Source organism: Rhipicephalus microplus, chromosome 2, assembly GCF_043290135.1.
Source record: "Rhipicephalus microplus isolate Deutch F79 chromosome 2, USDA_Rmic, whole genome shotgun sequence".
Taxonomy (NCBI): domain Eukaryota; kingdom Metazoa; phylum Arthropoda; class Arachnida; order Ixodida; family Ixodidae; genus Rhipicephalus; species Rhipicephalus microplus.
This window is the reverse complement of record NC_134701.1, coordinates 246,885,587-246,895,565: the sequence shown is the minus strand read 5'-3', so window position 1 is coordinate 246,895,565 and position 9,979 is coordinate 246,885,587. Positions and strand designations below refer to the sequence as shown.

At 47.1% G+C, this 9,979-nt stretch overlaps 1 protein-coding gene across 1 annotated transcript; it reads right to left on the bottom strand.

Moving 5' to 3' along the window:
* Positions 1 to 3,311: 3,311 nt before the first annotated feature.
* LOC142775935 (uncharacterized) lies at positions 3,312 to 9,144 on the bottom strand. The gene is made up of 2 exons (XM_075878505.1): positions 7,416 to 9,144; positions 3,312 to 5,781 (listed from the first exon to the last, which is right to left on the bottom strand). Exons 1-2 carry the CDS (start codon positions 7,664 to 7,666, stop codon positions 5,112 to 5,114), a joined length of 921 nt encoding a protein of 306 aa, XP_075734620.1. The 5' UTR covers positions 7,667 to 9,144; the 3' UTR covers positions 3,312 to 5,111.
* Positions 9,145 to 9,979: the final 835 nt, after the last annotated feature.

The following is a 9,979-nucleotide window of genomic DNA, read 5'->3' as shown; positions in this document are numbered from 1 at the left end:
CATACAAAAACAAGAAACGTATAATAAAGAAATAAGGAGTTAAACACGCATGCGTAACTGGAATGAAAAAACCTTAGAAACTTAGCACTCATGTTGTCTACGTCTGTTTCTTTTTTCTCTGTTTTTTGGCGCTAAGATATCGAAGTCATGCATCTTTACCAACCCGCCCAACTCGCTGCACTCATCAATACCAAAATGTGCCAGACAAACGAAACCAGTACCTTTCTTTTGTGTTTTCACTAGTTTTATTAATTTAGGCTCGATATTTAGAATAGTATTACGAGAGGCACCTTGTTGTCTTAAGTGTTTATTCTTTCTTTTTATATGCTGTGCTTCTCGCGTCATCCAGAGATTTCTCCTTGATATTTTTTGTTTTTTTTCAGGAATAAAATTATTAATACAGTATATGGACATGTTTATAAACTTTTTTTTTCCAAACCCCCACCACGGTGGTCTAGTGGCTAAGGTACACGGCTGCTGACCCGCAGGTCGCGCGTTCGAATCCCGGCTGCGGCGACTGCATTTCCGATGAAGGCGAAAATGTTGTTGGCCCGTGTGCTCAGATTTGGGTGCACGTTAAAGAACCCCAGTTGGTCGAAGTCTAAGGAGCCCTACGCTACGGCATCACTCACAATCATAGGGTGGTTTTGGGACGTTAAACCCCACATATCAATCATCAAATTTTTTCCAAAGACCGATAAAATCGTCACCATGAAAACAGTCGAGACAAAAAACAACGAAGTGAACAAATCAATACACTCTCGCCTCTGGAGCACAAGAAATCTTCAACAGTCGCCCTGATGCATCGATTGGTGCTACACGACTGTATTAGTCAGGAAAAATACACCATGTAGTGATCAGATATACCTGGTTCAACCGATACAGAAAAATCACTGATTGTTTGACTGACAAAGACAGGATCAAGTACCATTGCTAACTTGCCTCGAACACGTGTCAGTTGATTGTTTCAAGTTGTGGCACAACATGATATTACTCATGTAATTGGAATTTGAATTTAAGTCGGGACCAATATATCCAATAACCCAATCTATTTCTGGCAAGTTAAGATCTCCAACAAGAAAATTTTTTGCTTGAGAAAATGAGGACATATGTTCGCAGAGGTCCTGTAAGAACTTAGGGAATGAATCAGGAGGGCGGTACAAGCCAGACACCAACAATGACTTAATCCGGCATGTATTCTTTAAAGTAACACATCCCGATGTAAAAGTACAACTGGAATGTCTTGTTTGATAGAGATAGTTACCCCTCCTCCTCTTGTATTCCTGTCAGGACGAAAAGCCTGACAAGAAGGGGGGAAAACAACCACATCATCAATATCTTCATGTAACCATGTCTCGATTATCACCACTATGTGAGGGGCATATCCTAAAATAATTGCCTCGAGTTGCTCACTTTTACTTACAATGCTGCGCGCTTTAATATTAAGTAGTCGTGCTTCTTTGCGGATTTCACGGGCAAGTCGGTTCCGTTTAGAAAACCCGTGGGTCGGAATGTTAAATTATGCATTTTGCGTGTCATTGCAGATAAATGTGTCATCATTGACATGTAGCTTGTCATCCTTTAGAATGAACTTTTTCCCTGCTGTTTTTTCGATTTTGCACTGTCTCACAAGAGCTTGCCCTTCTTGATGTGGTATGTGAGTAATCATTTTGCAACAAAATGGCAGTCCCTTTGAGTTTGTAGCATTCTTTAGAACTTGTTGTTTCTCGTTGTAGCCTTGAAAATAAATTTTTACAGGACGTTTTTTACCAGGTCTACCAGGACGGTGACTTCTGCCGATTGATTTACACTGGAGGTAAAGTTTCTTCGAAAATGTATGGTCTAAGGTTTTAGATCTTTACACAGAAATGGTGCCTTGTGGTTCTTCCTGTATGCCGAAAACCACCAAGATTGGAACGCCGACTTTTGTCTTCTATATCTGTCAACTCCAAGGACTTGACTGTATTTTCTAGAATACCAACACGTGCCACTTGCTTTTATAATTCCAAAAAACGAGCAACCTAGTCAGCCATGAGCTTTTTCATATTACTCATCTGAGCTCTAATGGCTGCCACTTCATCAGCTAACTTATTTTGACCAGCTAACAATTCACTTGGCAAGGCGTCAGTCGAAGGACCCTGGTTTGACTCCACGTCGCCACGAATCAAAAGCAAGCACATGCAGAAGACATCATTTGCACAGCTAAATAAGCGTTGTGGGCACGGTAGAACCAAAAGACGACGATGATCACTCTTAATTAAGCTGAAGTAATCACCAACTAGAACAAGACAGAAGAATCACTTGCTAGACCATATACTCGCTCCTGGTCTACCGCGCCCACTGAAAGAGTAGTGTCAAGGTTGTCTTATGAGGTGCTCTTTGGCAGTCACTTGGGGGGCCGGCTGCGTCTGCGCACGGCTGCCAAGAAGCACGGATATCACATTGCTGGCGCTGTCACGATGTGGCTCCTCTGATGACACTGAACACCGATAAAGCTTGCCAAATTCGGTTGGTTCGAACTGCGGCTTTATTCCGGAAGGCACACGTTCCCATCGATGTGTTAAGCCGATGTGGTATACGAGGTGTCTCTTACAAGCAGGGTACCACGTCTTATCAACTGCTTTTTTAGGCACACTGGTGTCTATTATTCTTTGTTACATTAGTGTCTCTTATAGAGGGGTTCAACTGTAGTTAATAAACATTCACAGAAACTCAGTGATGCCATATAATCGAAAAATACCGAATGTTGTTTGTACTGTAATGACCTTTGCAATGCTATTCATACCAGCTTGCTTTGTCAGATTGACGCTGCTCCGATTTCTTCAACAAACGTAATAACAGTATAGGTATGTTACATTGAATTAGTCCAATGAGCATATGCTACAGCATTTTTTTTCTGGTGTTACCATCATTATAAAAACTGTCACCTGATGGCATTGTTAGTCCAGAAACTTAAAGGCATTGCTATCATTACAGGCCCTATCATTCTTACGATTTCGCTACGGTGAAGGGCCCTATCATCGTAATCACGATTACACTATGCTGACGAACTCCCTCTAACGATAGTACTGCGCTGGCAGGCCGCCCCGTCACCATAGCCACTGCCCAGCTTAAATGGCAGCAGCTGCGGATGCTCTTGCGTCGAAGTGCGCAGCCTCTCTGCGGAGCTCCAACTTCAGGACACAGGAGTGGGCAGTCCAGCGAGCACGAGAGGCGGCGAGGAGGCAAGGCCTTGAAGTCCACTCATGGGAGACCCGAGCACGGGTCACAAACATCACCAGACTTTAAATAAAGCTGTTTCCATCCATTCATCCACTTCTTGATCAAAGTATTTATTCGATTTAAACAAGTGATACATATTGAATTTTGAGTCTCTTAGTTTTGTAACATTATGAGCAAAATATACCTTGCACATTACACAAAATATACATATTTCAGGCATTTATTCCAACAAACAAATCAAAATCATGATAATGAAACTCGGTACATAGTAACTTCGATACCTCTGCCTTCTTTTTAAAGAACTTCAACAGCTTTATGGCGGTTCGTAAGTGGTTTACCAATAACACACTGTTTGAAAATATTTTCCTCAAAAGTTCATTTTTAATTTTTTTTTTAATCCTGAGTAAGTCACGGGCTTCATTCACCGTTCCGCGTATAAAAAAACATGAAAAACCATTCCACTATTTTAGTTGCTGACAAGTGAACGCGCCACATGTGCGGTCGCCTCTTTGATATGCATGTGATGATAATCGAATATAAGTTGTTGAAAGTAATTGTATGCAATACACTGACGAAGCAGCAGCTCTATAACAACATATGTGTAGCCAGGTTTTGGGATCAGCCCAACTTGACAAATCCGCCGCAGTGGCCGCTTGAGATGCTGCGGACGCTCTCTGCAGGCACTTGGACTGTCTGTCTGTGTGTCTGTCTTTCTAGTCGCCTCTGTCTGGGTGCTCTCGTGATCACCCCCCCTAAACTTGGTTAAAAAATTAGTATTAAAGGGTAAGATGGTTTGAAAAATATGACTCACTGGTCATGACATAAGGATCAAGCTTTTCAACAGACGAGTGGCACATACCTGGCGGGTATGTGCCACGGTTTATATCGACCCAGGAATAGGGAGAACATACATTGGTTATTTTATCACGGGAGTTTTCAGAAAAAGCTTACAAAGCAGCGTCGACCCGACGGGTGCAAAGAATAGATATCAGGGCCCCGACAGGAATTGAACCCCACCATTCTGCGTGGCAATCAAGTATTCTACCACAGAGACACGCCAGGTCTCAGAACTACCTTTCAAATAGACCCCAATGTACGTGAAACTTCAATTGTGGTTGCAGTGCTGGCTATTCAACTTTATGACCATTGCATATGTACCCTGTGGCAGAGCCATCACGTCAGGTTAACGTCCACTGTAGTTAGGTGCCATCCGCCGAAGTGGATTTATGTAGCAGTCCAGGACTATCATCTTCGCGGGTGCTTTACATCAGCTTACAGCTTCTGATGATGCTAATATCCATGTTGCCGTTGGCATTGTTACGCAACTGTAAACAGGTGGTTATATAAAACATAAGTGGTATTTTAACGTGTGTCTTCGCGTGCATTTGTACATATACTTAGCGCCACTTCATAACGTTTGGCTCAATAAAAAAATTACAACACAGTCAACTTCTATCTGCATGCTTCGCACATCGATTCCCAATTGGCCTCACCCCTTTCCCCAGTGCAGGGTGGCAAACCGGACGTGCGTCTGGTTAACCTGCCTGCCTTTGATTTCTTCCCTTTCTCCTCTTCCTCCTCCCAATTGTCCCGGAAGGTACATGAGATTTCTCTAATTGTTTTTTTTCTTTTTTTTGCATTCCCACGGAGCGTATAAGCGCTTCTGCGTTTCGCACTGCTGGTTATGACGGCACTCTAGGCTCTATGCGCATTTACTTGAAACTTAAAACAGAAGGTTTCGGAGGTGGGTTTGGGGACATATTCACCTTTCTGTGCCACTTTCACAGCCAGTACTACGCTTTGAATGTGTGTAATTTGTGGATTCATTTTGATCACTCACGCAATTAAATCAAACCTCTACTTTATATGCAACGGGTGGGGCTGAAATGTCAATATCTAGACGACGGCATTGTGGCCGCGTGGACGTTGTGCCTGCCGTACTTCCGGAACACCACTACGGAGACGACAAGCATGACGGGTATGAACAGGATGAAAGTGGACCACATGACAAACGAGAAATAGTAGACGGCCGGGTGGCAGTACCGGGGGTCGTCCGGCTTCCCCGAAGGCCACATGCCCGAAAACACGAACACGGAGCCCGTGGTAGAGGCTCCCATGGCCACCACAACGAGCACTGATATCATGACCGGGCAGTAGCTGTTGCTGGCGTTCCAGTCGAGCGCGGCGCTGAGCAGCGGTATGAGCAGGTAAGCGCAGCCGGCCACGGTCAAGCAGAGCGGTATCGCGTAGCTCAGCCGGCAGTTGGACAGGTTGAGCGCGCCCACCGTGATCATGGCGACCGGCACGCACAGGAACAGCAGGAAGAGCAGCGTGGCAATGGCCGACTGGAAGCAGAGCACGATGTACAGGTGCTGCCCGTCCAGCTCGCTCGACGACTCCTGGTACTTCTTCTCGATGCGGTCCATGATGCAGCATGACTTCGGCTCCGGCTGCTCCTCGGTCGGAGAGACGGGCGTTCTTCGTGGCGGCGGCGTCGGAGGTCTCGGCGGCGATGGAGGAGTGCGAGGAGAAGCGTTTGCGCGGCCGCTTCGCGAAGACCTGTTGGACAGAAAAGCGGCAATACACGCATGCTTCACGTTCTCGTAAAACTGCGTTCGCGATGACAATATCGTGACAACATACTGGCGTAGCTTGGAAGAGGGCTGATCGTAAACCCCTGAAATTTCACAGTCGTGCATGTTTTCCACGCATAAAACGCCTGGATTAACTATAAATATATCTATAAAGTATGAATGCCTCCTCCCCCAGGAGAAAAGAAAGTGGCGAAGCTCAATTGCCCTGAGGCGCGCAAGGCTTGAATCTGCGAAACTAGATTCAGAATACTAATCTGGTTGCGTCTAGGTTGTTTCGTTTCTACATTGATTCTTAGCGCAGAGAGGTTCAAGTTAAACAACAGTCACGGACACGACGTGGGCCCGTCATCGTTGGCGTAGGCCTATACCATCGCCGCTGTTGCCTCTTCCGTTATACTACAGTGTTCTCTTTCTACGAGCTCAGGGTCTTCGGCTCGCAGTCGTCCCTTCGCAGCCATTTGTCGGGCTAACTGTTGCCTCTTTCTTTTTTAATGGACCAGTGGTGAGTAATGGGCGTTGATAAGTTTTCTTAAAGGTACGTGACGCCATAGAAGCGCGCACGGGTCGGGGTAGGTGTTGATGGCTCCCTATAGTCGCCTAAGACAATGGGGTGGGCAAAGTCAACCCCTTACATTAACTCAATAGGGAAGAGGGGGGGGGGCTGTGACAAACCTTTGCCCAAAGTGCCTCGATGCACTTCTCCTGCATGACGACGGTGGAGGGCAACACAGCGCACGCAATTATGAGAGGCACACATCCACTTTCTGTTAGGCCGCAGAAATTACGGCTAGCTTACAGACAGCTTTGCTATTAAAGGTTTGTAGCAACACGCCACTATACATCATGCCACCAGGCATGTGAGCCCCTCCCTAAACTTCTGTCCGCTGTAAGGTACCATAAAACGATGCACGCAAGAGCGATAGGTGGGGCGCTGGTAAGTAAGTTTACATCTCCTTATATATCATATCAATAAAAAAAAAATGCACGCAAGAGACCCCACTGCGCAGCGTTCTCTGCACCGACGCATCAATGTCAATGCATGCCATACTATGGCACACCGCTGAGCCGCCTCGACTTACGAATCTCACTGGCATAAATAGACAGCGTAACTTAAGCGCACAGTTCATAAGCGAAACAGGTGAAGGCGACGCTACACTCAGTCCGCCCGAAAGCGACATGCAGTCGTCGTGGCATCTGGTACATACGAGCAGTGTAGACAGATCAGACAGGTATAGTCACGTAACCGAGTCAATGCAGAATATAAGAACAATAGCTATGTTTGCATTTGACGTGCGAGCGGTTATGTTCACAAAAACCGTTTTGTTTTTGTTCCTTTGGTCTTCTGGAGTCGAGAGCTCAAGCACCGGTTACGATCTCCTTAACCTGCACAAAAGAGAGTGAACGTCATATGCCCTACAAGACACCAATAATTCACTTTAATTTCACTTTAGTTCGCACTCCTATAGCATTTGGCACTATTAAATGTGTACTTAAAACCATGAGAATTCTGGTAACATTATAGCGTTCACGAGGTCGCACGACGCCGGATCTTTCGCACGTTGAGGACTTTGCATTCAAAGAAGACAACCTATGCGGTACCTGCTGGTCGTTCGCGTCGGCGAATTGGGCGGGCTGTCGGGTACTCGCGGGTACTGGTACACGATCACCGGTCCGTGACCCGACGACTCTCTGCTAGCGGGCTTCGCCACCTGGTACACGAGCACGGGACCAGTGGTGGCGGCATGCTGGGGCTTGTTGGCGGCTTGCACGAGTCGAGATCCCTTTCCTCGTTCCGCCGACGCTGATCGCGACTTGCGTCGCGGCGAACACGGCCGAGGAATCCCTGGCATGGCTTCTCGTGGGCTGCTACTGTGGCCTCTGGCGCATCGGCCACGCCCGGCGCCGCCGTCGTCGTCTTTTCGTGCCGCATTTCGGCATCTATATCCACTAGTTCAGTGTGGCCAATCCCACTTGTGGGTATGAGCCAAGATCTTCTAGGCGACAAAACAAAACATCCACATGTCTCTATGGTGATGTAGGCAGTAAACTTTACATGGACTCAAAATAATCTTCTAGCCATTTTTATAGGGCTAAAACTACCGGCCGCTCCATTGAGACAGGAAGTCCAAGCCTCTCCAGCGCATCGCACATCTTCTGGACAGCCCGGAGCTGATCAAACCGGTCATGGCTATTCAGAAATGAAGAAAATGCTTCCTTTATCAATCCGTTATGCATATCGCGCTGTAGTGCTTTTCCCGAAAAAGAGAGAGAGAGAGAGAAACTTTTATCTATGCAATTATAAGCGACCTTTATCGCAGGGTGCAGACCTTAGTTTAGGGCCCCGTTGGTTCGCGCCTCTCCACGTGTCTGCCGGATCAGCCGACGCTGCATGTTCCTGCGGCTCTGACCATGGTTAGCGCGGTGTCAGAGATGAAGTATGAAAAGGCAGGGGAATGTATTAGTTTGAGTCTGCCACCACGCAGCAGCCTTCTGTCGGTTTGGTTATTTGTGTGGCGGTGGGAATAACATACACGGCTTCGTGCGCTCTCGAGCTACCGCACTAGCTTATTCATTGACTTCGAGAGAGGCGTGTCCAGGTGTCCGGACGATACGCACCCCAAAACATCTGAAATCGCTAAGTCCTCCGCAGCCGGGACAGAAAGTGGAGACCTATGTGTGGGAAACTACAGTGATAAGACGTCCAAGAGCAAAAAACAAAGTTAGCTTCGCCTCTCTTTCCACGGAGAGAGGGCGTGGCGCCGCGTCTGATGTGGTCAGGCCTTTGGACTCAAGGTACGAACTTTCTGCTCGAGCGAGCCCCCCCGCGTCTTTTCATGCCCGCTCAAAACGGGCAGTATACGTTGCCTCTCTCTTCGACGGATGTCCTCTCGAGTGGAGTTATGTTATCGCGTTCATCCCCCGAGCGAGCGACGGAGATGGGTCGGCTCGTTTGACCTGTTAGCTGCGTTCGTCGCCCCCGCTCGTACACTTTAACCCGCGCGGTAGAACATACGATGAGCGGGACATTTCATCAATTTGGGCTTTATACGTGACATAACGGCGACGGAGAAAACCCGTAGAGAGTGTCCATATAAGTACTGTCCCTGTAAAATTTAAAAAGAAGGCAGTGTTGTGGGTGGCCTCTATAGGCTGTCGATTGTGGCGCCCAAGCAGTGCACGCCTAGTCGCGACGTCATCCGCCCAGGTCACATCTCGTTTATGTATACTCTCATTTGTTTCGTTATTCAGCTTTCTTACTTCCTGTTTGATTCCAACATGGGGACGTATAGTACAAGCATCCTGTGTTTTTCTTCTATTCTTGAGTTTTCTCTCCCGGCTAATGTGTCCAAAGACTGAATGTTTACATGTACCATGGTACATGTAAACATTCAGTCTCCTAAGATGAGTCGCGGCGTTCACACGTGACTCCTCACGCGCTGCTCCTTTTGTCCAAATCCACCCACCCACCCACCCACCCATCCATCCGGACCCGTCCGTACGCCCACGTCTGGGTGCTCTCGTGATCACCCCTTTAACCTTGGGTGCACAAAATTGGGTCACGACATGAATAATGTCGCAATCCCGTCGCGTACGTTGTCAAACACTTCGTGCCAGACTGCGCCACAGGTGATTGACACTCGATCACTTTCAACCGAGGAACGGCGAGAACAAACATGGGCAATTTTAATGCGTGAGCGTAAAGAAAAAGTGTATATCGGCAGCACTGGCCCGACGAGTGCATAGAATGTCAAAATCCCAGCAGGAATCAAACCCAAGCATTCTGCGTGGAAATCGAGCATTCTACCCGAGACTCGGCAGGTCTCGGAACTACTTTTTAAACAGACCCTATAATGTTCGTGAAACGTCAATTGTGGTTGCATACTTACTCCTATATGATACAGCCGTCGCGCCGTGTTAACGTCAACTGTAGTTAGGCGTCACGCGCTGAAGATGATTCATGCAGCAATGTCCTGGACTACTATCCTCGCAAGCACCAGCGCTTCATATCAGCTTATCGCTTCTGCTGTTGCCAATACTCGTGTTCCTGTTGGCACCATCGCGCTAGTGCAAACAACTGGTTCAACATATGTCTGTGCGTGTAACATTTGTGCATATATTTAGCGTCATTACGTAGCGTGTCGCTCAATAAAAGAATTACAACA